Source organism: Mytilus edulis, unplaced genomic scaffold (assembly GCF_963676685.1).
Source record: "Mytilus edulis unplaced genomic scaffold, xbMytEdul2.2 SCAFFOLD_1553, whole genome shotgun sequence".
NCBI classification, from domain to species: Eukaryota; Metazoa; Mollusca; class Bivalvia; order Mytilida; family Mytilidae; genus Mytilus; species Mytilus edulis.
Window position 1 is genome coordinate 3975 of NW_027267885.1, and position 19452 is coordinate 23426.

General features: G+C 30.5%; 1 protein-coding gene across 1 annotated transcript; it reads left to right on the forward strand.

Annotated features, from left to right (window-relative positions):
* Window positions 1-1071: 1071 nt before the first annotated feature.
* Window positions 1072-13948, forward strand: LOC139506158 (uncharacterized). Its single transcript, XM_071295384.1, has 10 exons — window positions 1072-1176; window positions 4955-5092; window positions 6506-6639; window positions 7475-7727; window positions 8256-8324; window positions 9425-10120; window positions 10765-10967; window positions 11351-11486; window positions 12180-12325; window positions 13431-13948. Exons 1-10 carry the CDS (start codon window positions 1113-1115, stop codon window positions 13836-13838), a joined length of 2247 nt encoding a protein of 748 aa, XP_071151485.1. The 5' UTR covers window positions 1072-1112; the 3' UTR covers window positions 13839-13948.
* The last annotated feature ends 5504 nt before the right edge of the window (window positions 13949-19452 follow it).

Consider the following 19452-nt stretch of genomic DNA (forward strand, 5'->3'; position numbering starts at 1 on the left):
CCAAGAAACACTGAACTACATTTGTACCTGCACTTCACACACTTTTTATCATTCAATTTTAACACAAGTCATGCTATAACACTGGCAGGAAAAAACAACACACAGTGGTCCTGTGGTAAGGATTTTTTTCAAATAAAATTTTATTACATTATTTTAAATCAAAATATGTCATTATGAACAAAATGTATCAATCCTTTAAATATTTTGTTTTTAATATACATGATATATGTACTTTTCTTGTGAAATAAATAAAGATTTGATTATCTTATAATTTAGTTTGAACCTTTGACATGTTTGATGTATATACTTTGACATAATTAAATGCTTGTGAAATTATATAAAAATTTGACTATATTAAAAAAAAAAAATTAATGCATGTTTCTAAAACATTTTCTTTTTCAAATAATCGTTGAGATAGTCTAACCCAAATTTATTTTCATGTGCTAAATATTAGTTATCTTGTTACTAAGTTATTCTTCTTGTCTCTCCTTGTTGCTAATTAGTCAGACTCGCTTATAAAGATGCATTTTAATGTCATTTTTTAAGTATCTTTTATAGGTCCTGCATTTAATTTTCCCTCCCAATGTACAGGTCTGCTCTTAATATACATTTTAAGTGTATAAACAGTCATCTAAATTATGTTTGACGAACAGGTAAGATAAAATTGAATATAAGGTTTTGAGATGCTGAGACTGAGCCTCTGAGGACAACGAAAGGCAACTTCAGGAGATTAAAGTTTTATCTACTAAATAAGACATTAAAATGTAAAGCCATGATCGCTATATATGTCTAGAAATACCTACAGAATTATTGTATCTTTTAACACTCAAATGTAACAGGACGTCAATCTAAGCTAAAGATAATTTCCTTCAGACGATATCGAATGTCTCCATCTTCGCCATTTTGACAGATAATCACGTGACTAAATTTCTTGCATAGAATTTCTTCAAATAAGTTTGTAAAAAATATCATAAAATCCCATTTAATTTCTAATCAAACCAATTAAAAATTATTGATTCAGTTTTTGTAAAAAATAGTACAATATATTTTTAAAATAGCAAAATGTTCCTCAAGGAATGAGGTAAAAGCAGACGAGTTGCAGGTGCCCGACAATGGCGACTCGAAAAAGAGCAGAAAAATCGCCCGAAAAGAGACAGAATGAATATTTGGAATCGGGTACTTACAGATTAATAAGTTTTCTGTCATATTGACGATGTAACCAATTTCATTTTTGCGACATCTACAATAAAATTTACTTTTTATGTGACAATGTCGGCTGCTATGACAAAATGTACACATTGTCGAATTTTGTCATGAAATGTGTACTTTTCGACATGACAATGTAATTATATGTTGTCATCCTTGAAGAGAGACTATGTTTCAACAAGTTAACAGTTTTCTGAAAGTGAAAGATGTTTAGAAATGTCACATTTCTCGTAAAAATATATACCATGCGCTGACAGACGCTTTCAAGATGGCGGCAAACAAAAATGTAGTCTGCTATAAATTTCAAAAATAACAAAAAATATGAAAATGACAATTTCAGGTAATAGATTTATGAATTTTACTAAAATAAAAATAAAAGTTACCTAAAACTTGGATGGTACTCATTTAGTTTGTATGTAGTAGATAATTTGTATCTGATGTTTATAGTAAACTCCCGAACTTCCTACAGAATAAGAATGGCAGTGTCTGCGCGTACCCGCATGTGGGTACGAATAGTCAAATTGACATTCGTAGGCTACGCGTACCCACATCCGGTTTTATAATATTATGCAATCAAATCGGGGAATTAAACATGAAATATATACAGAAATTATCAATAATATGTCATAATGGGGATTTCGAGTAGAACGAGTGAAGGGTATGACAAATAATATTTTCGAATTGTATTTATAAGTTAATAATTAAATATATGATAAACATTGCAAATTAAATGCACACTGATTGAAAATGAAATATACAGTCCCTGTAAACTATAGTCCTATAATATATAATATCCGAATTTTAAGTTGCTTCCACGCCTCAGAGGCAAAATATTTTTTGATGCGCTGAAGGTTTATATTTTCGTCAAACATTTTGTTATTTATTAACGAAGCTTTCATAGAAGATTATTGGCATCGGCCTTTGTTTTTCAGAAATAATGTATTAGGCCGTAATTTTTCCTGTCGAACTTGTTTAGAATTTTTTGCCTCCGTGAATACAGGAAAAAATTATTCTGTAAAACTTGATTTCCTCTTTATTTTTTGTGTTTCCAGTTCTTCTTTTCTCTGCAGCTGCAATTGACTCCGAGTTCGTTTTTATATACAATTGTATAAAATTAATCGACTGATACTTTTGAACAAATTGTTCCAATTCATGATAACTTTGAAATGTCTGCCCCACATGTATATATCACTCTTTTCCCATTTTAAGAATATTTATTAACCGAGAAAAACTGTTCACTTACATATATATAAATGTTTACAAAACTTCTAAGTAGTTGATCAATTTTATTCACTAATTGCGATAATTTCTGTATATATTTTACGTTTAATTCCCGATCCTATGGCAATTTATTATCAAACCGGATGTGGGTACGCGTAGCCTACGAACGGCAATTCTGCCAATAAGAATATTTTATTTCCAATTAAAGGGCCCTATAAACTGATAAAGAGCTTTCATGACATTACATACAAGTACGTAAAATTAAACTTGCACGTTTACATGTCCTATGTGAAAAAAAGGGACATGAGACATGTTAGACAGGTTCTTTACTTCTACTGACTTGTGTGTTAAAATCAGGCCTATTAATCCGATATGAAATATACATGGTCTCGAAGCGGTTACTTTTGAAGCTTTTGAAATTTTCAATAAATAGCAGACAGAAAAAAGGTTCAGTTTATAAAAAAAAACTATTTACATGTAACATCATAATTGTATTTTTGCATATGATGCTATAAATAGATATTAGAAGATGTGATGTGAGTGTCAAGAAATTTGGACTGTGAATGAAACCCAAAAGCGTAAGAATCGTGGAACACATTTGACTGGAATAAAGAAATTGACACAAGCATGAACTTTTTAGATTGGTGACCGTATAGTCTATTGAGTTTAGAAAATCGACAAACATACACATTTTTGATTTATTAATTTATAGCAAGATCTTAGCTTTAGAATTAGCCATGCCTTTCGTTTTTTGTAGAAAAACAGCAAACATCCTCTGTCCCAATACCCATGATAGAGTCATTAAACAACTTTATTTTCTACATTGTAATTATATTATGTATATTTGCATCTTGCATATTAAGGACCAACCCTATTATTTCCACACTGTTTGAGTTTTCATTTTATTCTGTACTTATGTACTCATGTTGCATACCAATGCATTTGCTTCATTTTATTAGGACAACAAAACATTGCTAAGAAAGCAAAATACATTTGAAGAAGATAGCATTTCTCCACATTTCTGCTGTTTATTGTAAAATAGGTTTCTAAAGCGGCAATTACATGTAGAACAGTGGTTTCCAATCAGTGAATATATTTACAAATTTGTAAAAGCAGCACCAGCTTATGGAGTATATGTGTCTCAATTGATACGTTAATCTAAAGCTAGCTCAAAGTACGTTGATTTTGTTGAACAAGGAATACTGCTTTCTCAAAAGTTGCTAAGACAGAGCTATGAATCAATCAAACTAAGGTCTGACATCACTCAAGCAATTTTATGGTGGCCATCATGAGCTGATTTGCCATTAAGACAAAAGTGTGTCAGAAATCATATCCAGTGATATTCTTCCTCAGTCATAACGACCTTCCATCATTTCAAACGCATGACGAGTGCCATATACGGTGCAGGAAATGCTTACCCTTCCGGAGCACCTGATTTCACTCCTGGTTTTTAGTGGAGTTAGTGTTGTTTCCTACTTATTATTTGTAACTGTTGATGTAAAATGTCTTTTGGTTTAATGAGTCTTTGGTTACTCCTTGGTTTTGATTGTTAATAAATGTCTTATACACGATACCTTATGGGTGTATTTACATGATACATGTATAAGCTTATTATTACACTTGCATATATAAATAACATGTGACAAAAAGGTGTCATATGAAATAAAATTTAAAAAATAAAATCCTCTTACCTGCCCCATTTAAAAAAAAAATTTGGATGAAAATCTAATAATTAATTTTAGTCGGCTTTAAGATATGAACAAATTAAACATTATATTGAAGATTTTCCAATAAATAGGCATTTATATCATATATATATATTTAGGAACTTCTGCCCTTTGTTTGTCTTAAATGTATTTTAATTAGTCCACTACGGACGAAGGCGAAGGAGATTTTAGGTTTCTGCACTCTGTCTGTCTGTCTGTCCATCCGTCAGTCTTGCAAATCAGTTTTCCAGACTTTTGTTCTTCATGCTTAAAGGTAATGATTAGATATTTGATGTATTGTTTTATCATGATAAGTTACAGGTCAAGTTCGATTTACACGATTTTAGCTTTTCTCCTTGTTCAGTGAAAGCCCTTTCCCTAGAATTAAAACTTTGATGAAATACTTATTATTTAATTACTAGATTTCTGTTCAAAGGGAAAAAATCATTTTTTAAAAGATTTGTAAAAGACATTGTATTTTGATAAATTTTCTTAGGCAAATTGTTTGAAGAACTTATTGGTACATATGTATGTTTGTTTATTATTTTATGTAGTTTCACCATGGCAAGCTTAAGTTATAAATCAAGTTAGAATTTCGTTCCATTACAACGATTTTTTAACCGGCAGGCAACTTTGTATTGCCATGCAATACTAACCATGCTCACAGAATGCTTTTTTTAGTTCATTTATATGTTTTGAAGTTTAGTATGACATTGTATTTATTGTTATCATTTTAACTAAAACTTAGGCAAATATTCAACTCAATTTTTCATGTGCTGATTGCTGATAAGCAGGTAACATTATTCTATTGTATTTTATAGAAAGCAGTGAAGAGGAAGAATCAACGCCGGTCTCTCTTTCAAGATCTCCAAGGTCAAGGGCAGCCAAATTACATACATCACCATCAATATCTGCCAGTCACCTTCACATCACTAATTTACTTTGCAAATCTGGGCAAGGTTAGTTGTTAGAATACTTGTTTACATAATATTGTTTATTTTTTAGATCACTTTGCATCATAAACAGTGAATAACACTAAAAAAATACAAAGAAAGCTAACATTATGCATGCAAACTTTGAGAATCTACACATGAATTTGTAGTCATATGTGTGCATTTTCATTATTAAGGGTTGACACGTTGATGATGAGTTGATATGCTTATTTTTTCCTCTACATGAAGTTTTGCAGGCATGGGGACATACCAATAAAAGGCTACCCCTCTGTCTATCTGGTCTTTTAAGTGCTGTCACATGTACAATTTTTTTACCTATATTTTTGAGATTTATATATGTCAGGTTTACCAAACTTGCAAAGTCTTGGATAAGTTTTGGAAATATAAATTCTATAGAAAATTGCATTGTAAGCACTCTCAAGTCTACAGTTACAGTCAGCTATTTATGAAATCTATATCAAAGGTTTATTTTAGTAATGGTTGGGACAATTTTTGAATCACCTTGGAAATAAAAATATTAAAAATATATATGGAAAATAGCATTGTTATTGATAAAATGCCTTCTTTTCTTGTAAGATGTGTATTAAAAAATTTAGAAAAACATAAATGCTAAGGCCAAATAAGAATATATGTGTGGTTCCAGTTACATACTTTTGAAAAATAAGGTCGGTAGGTCGGCAAATTTTATTTATTTTTTTCTAAATTTTATTTAGGATTGTCAAAATCCAGAAAAAAATCGCGTTTTTACGGAAATTGTTTCCAGTATTACACACGTCAATACCAGAAGTCAGCCATTTTAAAAGTGTTTGGTTGCAAAATAAAGACAGTCATTTACGTTTTTCATTAATTTTGTTGCATTTTGACAACAAATTGTTATGAATTCTTGCATTTTGCCAATAACAGATACTTCTTATGGAAATTCAAATGACAGAAATCTACGAATTTTATATTATTTTTTTCACAAACCCTAGGGTCAGGGGGGGGGGGGGGGGGGGGTTTAAACTAGGATCGGTCGGGTTACTGGAATCACACATATATATTTATTTGGCCTAATATATTGCCCTTGGAAAGATCAAATATAGCAAGTTGGCTTGTGTGAGTTAATTGTATTAGAAATTATGTCTGTCTGTTTATTGTTAGGATGTTGCTATTTAACTGCAGTTGGCATAATAAATTAATGTTTTCAATTGTAAAATTTATGTATGTCCAGTGATCATGACATTTGGCTGGAGGCCTGTATTGTAAAATAAACTTTTTAAAGTACATGTATTATATTACTTAAAATGAAAGTAAACAAAAATAGTTCATCATAGGATTTCATTTTACAGTACCTGATTGTCACATATTAATTACTTTCCATGAGACTGCTCATTGTAATGAACTTGATAAATGTAAAATATTGATATGTATGTTTTGTAGAATCTAGAACAAGGAAAAGGTCAATAAAGGTTGAAGAGAATGAAGAAGACCAATCAAATTACATGTCATTAGATGTCCTAGCACAAGTTGCTTCTGAAACACTTGAGAGTGAACCTAAAAGAAATAATAAAAAGGTATTGAATATATTTGTGCTATTATAAAAAATAGTTATTGTTACAGTAATTGTTTTTTATGCCCTACCTACAATAGTAGAGAGGCAGTATGTTTTTAGGTCTGTGAATCTGTTTGTCCGTCTGTCCCACTTTAGGTTTACGTTTTTGGTCAAGGTAGTTTTTGATGAAGATGAAGTCCATTCAACTTGAAACTAGTACACATGTTCTCTATGATATGTTTTTTTCCAATTTTAATGTCAAAATTAGAGTTTTCATCCCAATTTTAGGATCCCCTGAACATAGAAAATGAAAGTGCGAGTGGGGCATCCGTGTACTATGGATACATTCTTGTTTATAATGTTTATAGCCTTGTTCAAATGTAGTTATGTTTCCAGCAGATTTTTATGCACCACCTACCATAGTAGAGGGGTATTATGTTTTCTGGTCTGTGGGTTCGTTCATCTGTTCGTCCGTCTGTTTGTCCCGCTTCAGGTTAAAGTTTTTGGTCAAGGTAGTTTTTGATGAATTTGGAGTCCAATCCACTTGAAACTTAGTACCATGTTCTCTATAATTTGATCGTTCTAATTTTGATGCCAAATTAGAGTTTTTACCCCAATTTCATGGTCAACTGAACATAGAAAATGATAGTGCGAGTGGGGCATCCATGTACTTGGGACACATTCTTGTTTGTATTCCAATTTAATTAGACAATAATAAGAAGAAGTATGTGACATTTGATAATTTTTTTGTCTCATAACACAAGGACACCTTGTGAATACATGTACAACTCATACAAAATTGTTTGCTAGATTCTTATAATAATGAACCCAATGATAAATCATTTTCTTTTTTTCAGACCATGAGATTGTTATCATCTCTAGAGATTTTAAACCTCAAACAGATAAAAACACTCTCAGACAAGTTTTTAGTCAACTTTTATGCTGAAATGTCATCTAATGAAATGACAAGAAACTTCATATATACATGTTACTTAATGCCAAGGAAATGCCAGACTCAGTTCAAAAGTTTTGGAAATGAATCTGGTGCCAGAATGAAAATGAGAAATCATTTACATAAACATCTTGAGCAATTAGTTGATGAAGAAAATGGTAAGATAATTATTATGATACAAATCCATGTAATCATGTAGGATATTGAGCTATTGGGAAAAATGTATATAACAGATTATTTAATATTTAATGTTCTATCTGTTAATTTTTAAGATTTGGGAGGAATCTAGCAAAGATTCTTGAAAAGTCATGAACCAATAGTTGCTACTTAAAATATTCCACCAAGATATTAAAAAATTAAGAAAATTTTGCACAGTTAATCACAGTCTTATTTGTGATTTTGTTCCCCAAATGTGTTATATCCCTTTTGGGTAATTAGGTTACATCCTGTTGTATCCACCAACATAGGATTTTCACTAGTATGAATTGGTCAAATAAGTGAAATTCATCTATCAATTGTATCTTTTCAAGGCAGTGATTACTATTATTCTTTGTAACATAAATTGGTTGAAAAAGTTTTTGAAGATACTATTTGGAACTTATCTGCTTTGGTACATTAATTGAATTTTTTTTATTTTCTATTGTATACAATTGTAAACCAATCATGCACATCTACAACTGTTTCAGATCCTGATAGAAAAGAACGTTTTTACTTTGAAGCTGAACCTGTTCATATGAAAAATAAAAGACTAGCAGGTAAGTAATAAGGCCAAACAAAAAAATAGGTGTGTTTCCTGTTTCCCGACCCTACCTAATTTTTACCCCAAACCCTACAGTTTTTTTCACTATTTCCCATTAAGCACTATTAAAGTCAAGATGTTGTTCCCATAGACTCAAGGTAAAAAAAAATTGCAAAATAAAAAAAATTCCCTACCTACCCTACCTATTTTTTTCTGCCATGAAACAGGAAACACACATATTTTTTTGTTTGGCCTAAGTTGCAATTTAATCAGGTATGAGCTAAAAGAAAGTCTGTGGGTAAATGTAAGGGATAGAGGAAGACCTACAATGTTAATTTAAAGGTTGACTTCAGTTTTTACAGTACAAACACTAAAACTGACAAGCTAAGAATAATATGAAAATGGAAGAAAAAAAGTTATAGTTAAACTTGAAATAAAAAACCAACAGAAGTTCACACACTATAAAACAATAACAGACCCCTGATGAAGCTCTGTACATTGTACAGGACACTAAGCTTTTAGTGTGGTTATCCTTGATGTTTATGTTAAGGTGGTACCTAACACTACAGGGAGATAACTCTGTAACGTCAGCTAAACGTTTTCATTATGTTGTGTTGTAAAAGGAATATTAAGCTTCTCAATGATCAAAATTGCTGTTTATCAAATTGCTATATAACCAGTGTAATTTTTCTGACAAAACAGTTGGTTCAAAATTTTTTAAATTTTTACATTTTTGTCAAAGGGTCAAAGTAAATACTTTGTCAAAATTTTATGAAAATTAAACGAGCCAAATTAATTTTTGTGAAAGTGTTGGGTACCACCTTAAATCTCTTAAAACATCCTATTGTCTCTGTAATTTGTACTCGGATGAACATGCTTCAGTGAATTCAGTTTAAACAAAATTGAAAAAAATAATACATCTTTTGAATTTATCTCAGTTGTTACACTCATGAAAATTACATTTTTTGCAACTTTTTGTGATTTTATCAAATGTACTTAAATTCAGCTCTTATGGTAACAATTCACAGCCAACCACCAGCGATTCAAAACTAATTTGAAAATTGTTGAATATCTTACTTGTGTTACCAAGTTTTTATAACTTTTCCTCTTTTATAGAAATGGCAGCTATGAAGAAAACAAAAAAGATGAAATTTACAGCATTAAAAACAAGTAAATATGACAATATACCAAACACAACTACCCCAGCAGAATTAAAGAGTGGGGAAGTAACTGAGGACAGTAGGGATAGCATGGACCAAATTTCTGGCGATGAAAATGATTCATCTTCATTACAGAGAAGTGACAGAACAAAAACAATTACTAAACAACCTAATAAGGAAGTAAAATCTGGAAATAGGATAAACAAAGGAAAAAACGATGTTCAACCAGTGGAACAATCAGATAATTATTGCAGAGAAGAAACAGAAAGGAGACTGGAAGAAAATGAACAATTAATTATAGAGCTGTTGAGTAGAACTCAGCCTCATCATGACCATAGCTACACAACAGTATTTGGAAGAAAGAAAAGTTTCTACATGCGTGAATTTATTGGTGAAGCAGAAGAAGAAATTGAAGTCGAAGATGAAGATAACTTGAAATTTTACTGCGGGAGAGAAATAATTCGACCAAAACGTAATGCAGAACCTATATTATGTCTGGGTAATGTGTCTGTGATGGATGAATTGTCTGGATATGGTCATGATGAAGCCTCAAAAACTATAATCGTGTGTTCAGAAGAAATCGTTGGTGACAGATCTGAATCTCCCTCCTTATTTGAAAATCCTGTGATCTCTAAAGGACACAGTGGTCAAAGTAGGTATTTGTAGTACTGTTAAAACAATTGATATATTTTGCAAAGGTAAAAAATTGGTGAAATGGCATTTAAAATGAGAACCTTGGGAATTTCCTAAATGCCAACAAAAATTTGGAAGCCTCTTTGTCCAAGCGTCTTGGCTTTCCCAAGTCTGAAAGAACAATAAAAGGATGGAAAGGGGAAACCAGACATATATTGCAAATCATGGCTATGATCATATTTTTGTTTGAAAAAAAAATTGTTGGGGAAATTTGTTTAAGGTGGTACTCCAACACCTTCACTAAAATAAATTTGACTTGTTCAATTTTCACAAAATTTTGACAAAGTATTTACTTTGACCCTTTGACATGTTTGACAAAAATACTAAAATTTCAGAAAATTTGAACCAACCATTTCATCAGAAAAATTACACTGGTTATATAGCAGTTTGACAGACAATAATTTTAATCTTTGAAAAAGCTTAATATTCCCTGAATAACACAACATAATTAAAACTTTTAGTTGATTTTACAGAGTTATCTCCCTGTAGTGTTAGTTACCACCTTAAGGAATTAAATTTTAACAATTGTGTTTTTTATATTTTTTTCAGTCTAACCAAATAAGTGATCAAATTGTAATATGTTTTGTACATTTTTTCTTAAAGGACCATACCCACCAATGCCCAAGTGCCCAATAGCAAAGCATGGAAGAATTGCAATTCCTGAAGAATATGAATCTCTGTCAGAGGAAGAAAGAAGAAATCGACAGCAATCTCCAAACAATACATGTATTATTAATATAGGTCCTCATACACAGAAGAAAAAGAGGAAAAATCCAAACGAACTCGAAACCACGGAATGGGAAAGAGTATGTTCTATTTCTTTCTTTATATATATTAATTCATTTTAAATCCAAACAAAATATGTGTTTTATCAGTTTTGATGTAAGCAGTCATGCAGTTCTATTATATAAAAAGTTACTATAGTTGAAGTTTAGTAAATTTAAAGGTAAAGCTTCCTTATGCAAGCTCTTTCACCTGATTTTAAATGATTAACAGTGAATTGTTTTTCATCTATAAACTGAAATACTTGCAATTTGACTATAAACAATATCTTAAGCTCTGCAGATTTAGACCACTATGAAATATATTACTTTCCCAATACAATGTATAATGTGAATACGAATATTAAAGTATAGACATGAGTGTAACAAAGGAATTCGTTAACCAATATGACTGACTTTTCTTCCAGAAAGCTGCCTTAAAGTGCATACGAGAATTGAAAGCCAGAAAGAGGGACTTAATGTATCCATTATATTGTAAGATCTGCACAAATAAACAGTTCACAGCGGCGGCAACTCTCATGTATCATTACAGAAGTCATGCAGGTAGTCATTCTTATGCAAATATAAAAATTCTTGTAGCTGTTTAATTGGGTGAGTCATGTAGCCTCTTTTAAAACTTGTTATTTTGATCACAAAAGGATCTGCCTTAATTAAGTGAAAAATGCCTTATAAATATGTTTGGAATTAAAAAAAAAATCTGTTATTCCAAAAAAGCTTGAAACACTTTAAACAGAAGAAAAGAATGAATTTATTGAACAGTATCCAAGGCATAGCCAATGAAAGCATGGAACACTTTGTTTCCAAATTAGAGATGATAAATTGACATCTAATACAAGTAACATCTGTGAAAACCGTAAAATTTACAATCATTGAAACATTTAGAGTGGGTCTCATTGGGGTTTAAGCGTGACGCGTGATTGCCGATTTTTTGTAAGCGTGACACATGAAATGCAAATTATTGTGCCATGAAAACGGGAAATGAAGACTAGCGGGACACAGGAAATTGCAAAAAAAATGAAAATTGATAACGTACATAGTGTGAGCGGGATACAGGATTCTGTCAAAACAGTAAGTGGGATCTGGGATCAGAACCCCCCAGTGAGACCCCTTTAGATAATACTTTGACATATTGTTATGTATTTCAATAATACTATCCGTATATTGTGCCATTTCAGTTCCTAATAGGCTGCAATTGAAGACTGGAGAACTATTTTTGCTTATGTTTATTTTTTTCAGGAATCAAGCCTTTTATGTGCCTTATATGCAATACGACATTTACGAGACAACATAGTTTGAACTACCACATGTTAATTCACAATAATCAAAGTAGATTTACATGCAAGGATTGTGGTAGGAAGTTTAGACATCCAAGTCACTTTAAAGTAAGTCATGCCATACAGCAGTGCTTCAAATGTCATAATATTTATTTTGATGGTTAGCTGTACAAAATAAAGTTTGAAAATTCTGATGTTGATATATTTGTCAACTACTGAGTTCATTTAGACCCTGTTTCAATGAACTTAACTAACCACTCAGCATTAAACAATTATCCATCCAACAATGAGCTATAAGTAAAGGGTACCACAGTATTTCTTCAGCAAAATCACAGAATGTGTTTATGCATTGCAAAATGTACATCGAATAAAAAAAAATATTAAAGTAAAACCACAGAAAAAGATATAAAAAATGATTCTCAATAAGGGGAGCAAAGGAGAAGGTTCACGAAGGGTTTAGATTGGCCCTAAATTTTTGATGTTTTTTTTAAATCGGGCCAAAAAATTACAAATTTCACATAGAAATACTTCTGATAATACTACTAAGACAAAAATATATTTTTATAGCACCTTCCTCAGAAATTTTATGAAGCTATGACCCCTTGAATAAACATCATTTGTATTTTAAGGTCAATTAAAGGTATTTTTTTCCCCATAATTTTTATTTTTTTTGGCAAAATTAACCTTGGCCTCCATCTACGATCCAAAAAGTTTTTATATCGATGAATTCTGTATTAAAATTGGAATTTTTTGGCCACAAAACATTTTGGATAGTAGGTGGAGGCCAACGTTTTCCTTTAGCTTTAAGGTCCGAAAATTGCACAAAATCATCATATTTTGACAAAATGTCCAAAATGGGCTTACTTTGGAGAATATTATGTACTTTTATGAAGAAACCTAATTTGTTTAGCATTAAGGCTTTTGAAATAAACCCATTTAGGAACCAATTTGTGACCTTTTTGTAGTTTTATGATAAAGTTCATATTTTAGGCCATTTTGTGCCAAAAGTGAACCTTGTCCTTTGTTTGGAGGAACGAGTATATGAGGACAATTTAGATTAGACCATACAATGATGTCCAACGTGTTGAAGGCATGTCTGGAAAATAAACAACCTGATATTTTGTTTATTGCTGAATTCCATCTTAAAAGTAATTAAGGTATTCATTTTAATGCCATTTATTGTAATGATCAATTATTTATGGTATTTTTTCAGGAACACTTGCGTCGTCATACTGGGGAAACTCCATTCATATGTGCAGATTGTCCTCAAAAGTTCAAAACGAGAAACACATACAAAAGACATCTAAAAACAAGACATGGCAAGCTGTTGACAGCTTCAGGTATTAAAATTCTCACTGTAGAAGAATTTGCTAAAATCAGGACAAAACCATACAGAAGAACACCAGACAAGGAAGTAAGAAAGATGGTGTCAGAAATAAAAAGTAAACTTGAAATGGTAGACAATGACTCAGATGTTGATATTACAGACGAGGACGATGATGATACTTCTATGCAGGAAAATAGTATTAACATCAAAGAGGAAGAAAGTTCAAATAATGAGGGCACGTTGGCAGACGGAAACACATTGTTTATTCCATTGGGTATCTCTGTCAATTCATAGTTGTTATAAAATGTCATCATTGTGTTATGTAAATATTGTTGAGAATTTTTGTATAATTTTTGTACTACTAGGTTTTTTTTTTTTATAACCAATGAAGTGCTAGCAGTTTTGATGATTGTAGGATTATGAATTCAATTTGACATAAGAATTATGAAAAGTGAAAGTATATAGCATTATCATAGATAGTTATTAATAGAGTATTCAGTTTAGTGTATCATGTTTCTATTATACATATATGTGTCCTACAAAATACCAATTTTACACAAATTTGAACAATCAAATATTGACACAGATGCTATATTGTTCACAAATTGCAACACATATACTTCATTATATTAAAAATTATATTTAAGTCTTATTGAAAGGAAGCATTTTTAGAATGTCAGTGATATCATTTTTATACGACCACAAAAATTTTTTGGTCGTATATTGGTATCACGTTGGCGTCGTCGTTGTCCGAATACTTTTAGTTTTCGCACTCTAACTTTAGTAAAAGTAAATAGAAATCTATCAAATTTTAACACAAGGTTTATGACCACAAAAGGAAGGTTGGGATTTGGAGTTTTGGTCCCAACATTTTGGGAATTAGGGGCCAAAAAGGGCCCAAATAAGCATTTTCTTGGTTTTCGCACTATAACTTTAGTTTAAGTAAATAGAAATCTACGAAATTTTGACACAAGGTTTTTTTTATTTTGGGAGTTTTGGTTTCAACAGTTTAGGAATTAGGGGCCAAAAAAGGGCCCAAATAAGCATTATTCTTGTTAGTAGAATAAATAAACTAGGATAAAGATACACATCTAACAGGGATCATACATTTTAAGGGCAACCTCGTAACAGATAAATCTAGTTAATTGTTAAGCAAAATAAAGATATCATGGGTTGAGCTATGCTTTTTACACTTCAAAATTGGTGTAAGATATATATTTTTTTTTAAGTCTGAATAATTTTATTCTCAGGGGAATGGTTGTTAATATGGATGACCAACAAGTTGAATAGTTGCCTACTGGCTTCTCACTTTACTAATTCACATCTAATGCTGTTTTCCTCAGCTGTATGTTTTGCATATTGCCTGTCATATTGTTCAGAACTATTTTGTTAACATACCAACCATTAACATGGCACAATTTTTATTTGAACATCAACTTGTTTAATTGAAAATATGTTTGTGTTTATATCGTCTTGGTATAATGCTAAACTTTGAAGAAATAATATCTTTTGTGCAGTGTCCCTGTGCAATAGAGCTTAAATCAGTATCAAAATATTTTATTTTTATAAACCAACATGCTGGACAAAGTGTATAAGGCAAGTCTTTAAGTGCTGTGAAAATTGCATGAAGACCAACATAAAATCCACTCTCAGCTAGTCCAAGGCATTTGAATAAATGGTAGTAACTAAAAAGATTTTTAGTAAGGAAAAGTGGTCTGTTTGTTATATTTTTTTCTTTATTGCCCTCAATCATGTCCATGCTATGACTCTTTTAATATGATTAAATTAGAATGAATTAATTGTCCACAATTACACTATAATCATGATATTATTTTATTTATATATAAAAATGTATGTTTTTTAAGTAAAAGTATTATACTTTTTAATGTTATGGTGTAATCTGATGTTATGGATAATTTTGGGTATTCTTTAAGATCTGTCAAAAATGCTTAAAACAGGATGAATTGATTTTAAGTGGAAAAGTCAACCAGGAAAATTCGGGAAAAGTGTTCACTGAAAAAGTTTATAATGAGATTAATTTAAATGAAATAGATCATCATTAGTAGGCCTTTTTAATATACATCTTATAAACAGAATTAAAGTAATATCAAAAATGATTCACTAAATAATATTAAAATGCCTCTCACATCAATTCTATACTTGATTGAGAAACTGGAGGTCTAATATGAATGACAACCCAGATTGAAAAAAATGAGAAAGTTTACATACCAGTAATTGTTCACCTTTAACCAAGGGGAGATGCAAGTATTCAGATCATCTTTAGTTATATTTTTTTATATATTTGTTATAAAATATTATATGTAATACATAATTAGTAGGAGCTGATTACTTTCTTATGTGCCTTTGCTTGAAAGAAAAATGCTCTTTTTTTATAAGCATTGTTAATAGATAGAAACAAATTTCTTTTGAACTTATATTCATATGTTGATATTGTATATATTTTTTATAAGTTTGCAGAATTTTGCATTTGTTTAAGGTATGGGATGCCTTTATAGTCAATGCCCCACTTTAGTTCACAATAGAACAAGACTAGCACTTGTAAACAAATTAAACATTTCCTCATTGAGTAGTCTCTGTGTCTAAAATGCATTTTTTTTATTTTTCCAATTCACAAAGTTACAAATGAGAAAAAAAATTAGTTTTGTGCATTGTTAAGCTTTAGTTCATTCACTTAACACATCAGTTGTCAAACTGTATGGTCCTACATTGTTTCTGTCTTATTTTTACATTACTTCAGGAATTCAAGTATTTGATGTGCCACTAAACATTTTAATTTGCTTATATAAAAAATGTTTTATTCTAAATTTGAACAATTCATTTATTTTCATGGATTAAGAAAAAAATGTTTTATCATTAGTATTTGATTTCATGGTTTTGCCTAGCTGCAAAACGGTTAAACTCTTATGGTCCTATTGACATTGTCAAATTGTGATTCAAATTGTCAAAAAATATCATTTGTGCAATAAGGGCTACGATTCTGCAGCTAGGTTTTGCCAAAGTCTGCAAATTAACTCATCATGGATACCAGGATTGAAATTTAATATTCACACCGGACGTAAAAATAGAGCTAGAGAAAATGTGTACTTTGTTCGAAATTTGAAGTCATGGTTTACTTAAACCCATGCATGAACTCTTAAATAATAATGAATCTAAAAGTAACATGCATGCCATTTAAAGCCAGGTTCCATGTTGTATATTCTGTGATATTTAACATGATATTCTCACTTCATTGAAGTGTGTTTACCTTCATGCTGGTCATACACTGATTAGTTTGTAAATACTTATTAATGATAATTTGTTGTGCTTTTATTTGAAGGTTGTATATTTTTACGATAATTTTGCATGCAAGTAATGCTAAAATTGCCAGACTTTGCCATAACTCTCAATACTGGAGAAAGTTTGTGTCATTGATTAACTATGAATTCTATTTTGAAAATTGTGTTTTTATGTAAGCATAATTACACAGTTATAATATTTCTGCATTTGGATTAAGTAATATAAAGAATGTGTTATCTATTTTTCTGCTATTTTTTTATATTTGTTGTTTCATAATTATAAGCCTGACAATTGTTCAGACAACATAATAACAGAATATTAACAATGTGTTGTATGCTTTTGCTGCATCTTTAAGGATGTACTTAGGTGAGGTTATGTTAAAATTAAGAAATTAAGAAATTAAAATTGATACTTTAAGCTGGTAATGCATCAATTAAGGATAAAGATAAGCTAAAAATATTCATAGGTCATGGACCTCCTTTTTCGAGATATTTGAGATTTAAAATATGGCTGGAAAAAGCTGACTCTGACTTTTACCTTATATTTGCATTGGTATTATTTATGTCTCAAAACAGAAGAAAGAAAATCAAGAATCTTCTATAATTTTGGTAAATGACCTTCCATGAGCTATTAAGTCTAATAAGAAAAAATAAATGGGTGTTATCAGGCAAAATATTTTACATTGTATTGTATGGAAAAATACCAAGGAGTCCGAAAATTTTACACAAATTCCAAAACCTCACCTTAGTACATCCTTATTATTTAGTGTAAAAATCTTTTTCATACCACAGCCCATGAAGACAGGGGTGTACTGGTTTATCACTGTCTGTCAGTCAAGGCTACCTACTATCCGTTATATTTTGTTAAATTTTACCTAGGAAATACAAATCATAGCTTCCTGACATTTGAAGGTAACCTTAATGAAAGCATCCTTTACCTGTGATGCATTTTTACATCCTTCCTAGAAAGAGTATGGTTCTTTCTGAAACAACTTTCCTTTAATAAAATTTCCTTGCACTTTGAAATAAGTATACAAGTGATAATTTAATATGCAAGTCATGTTATGGAGTGCACATCTCAAATTCAGATTTCTACAAAATTCTATTTTGGACATGCATATATCAATTAACACTGTAATTATTATATTTTAATCCTTTACTCCATAATGACATATGTAGTGCCTCAGTTGTAACGTCTTGCCTATGAAAGTTCTGTATCAGACTTAATAAAATTTGTATCTAATATAAAAAGGATATTCATGAGTATATCTTACTGGAATTTCATTGATGAAATATTTGTTTTTGCAATTTATTAATACTTTAAACCTGATGATTTTTTTTTTTGTTTAAAAATTCTTATCAGAATCAAGTAGCATTGTTACCAAGTACAATATGTTATTGTAGAATTTTATGACATTTCACCCTGTGCAATTTTGTGTCTTCCCATAAATGTATATTATTCACAATTTTTTGCAGTAACAGAATCTCAAGGAACTAATATAATACTATAAATTATAAAAACAGTGTATCAAATTGGTTGAATCCCATTGCTTAGTAAGTTGTTACCAAATCACAGAATTTCATTGTTAACTTTTGAAAATAAAATTATTCAGATTCTGAATTTTTAAATAATCACCCAAGATATATTTTTTTTCTGAAAAATTTAATTTCACATGTGTCAATATAAAGGAAAAACCATATATTACCTAGGAAATTAATTTTATCTGAAATTGGCCTGAAACAGAGTTTAAATGCAATTTTAGTGTTGCTAAGCTTTGTACAAATATGTTTCATATACTGACACAATTGATGATTATATAAAAGTGTCAGCAAATTTAAAATCAGTTTATTATTTAAATGGCTGGCCACTTTATTGTTGATTTTGTTTTGTTAACATCATATATGTAAATAATGTACATTGTATATAGATATTACATTATATTTTTTTGAAAGTTGTAGGAATCATTTACTGATATACAGTGTATAAAATCTCAATAGAACATTATTAAAAAAATTAAGCATCAAAATGTTTTTGTTTCTTTCGATAAGATCACCTTAATTTTTTGCTGTTTTCGTAATGGTTTTCTGTGGTATTATCTGCCTGTAGTCAAAATAGTTCCTGTGTGAAATAATATTCCAACTGTAAAAAAAGAGTGTTTTGGTGATGGTGATGTGTTTGTAGATCTTACTTTACTGAAATTCTTGCAGCTCACAATTATCTCTATTTATAATGAACTTGGCTCAGCAGTTACAGTGGAAAATATTTTGTAAAAATTTACAAAATTTATGAAAATTGTCAAAAATTGACCATCTCCTTAAGGGGTCGATTGACCATTTTGGTCTGGTCTGACTTTGCTGTACATTATTGGTGTTTACAGTATATCTCTATCTATAAAAATATTCAAAATAATAACCAAAAGCTACAAAATTTTATTAAAATTACCAATTCAGGGGCAGCAACCTAACAACGGATTGCCTGAATGGTCTGACATAAGAAACAACTTTATCCATGTCAGATTAGCTCTAAATGCTTTGGCTTCAGAGATATGAGCCAAAAACTGCATTTGACCCCTATGTTCTATTTTTAGCCATGTCAGCCATCTTGATTCACG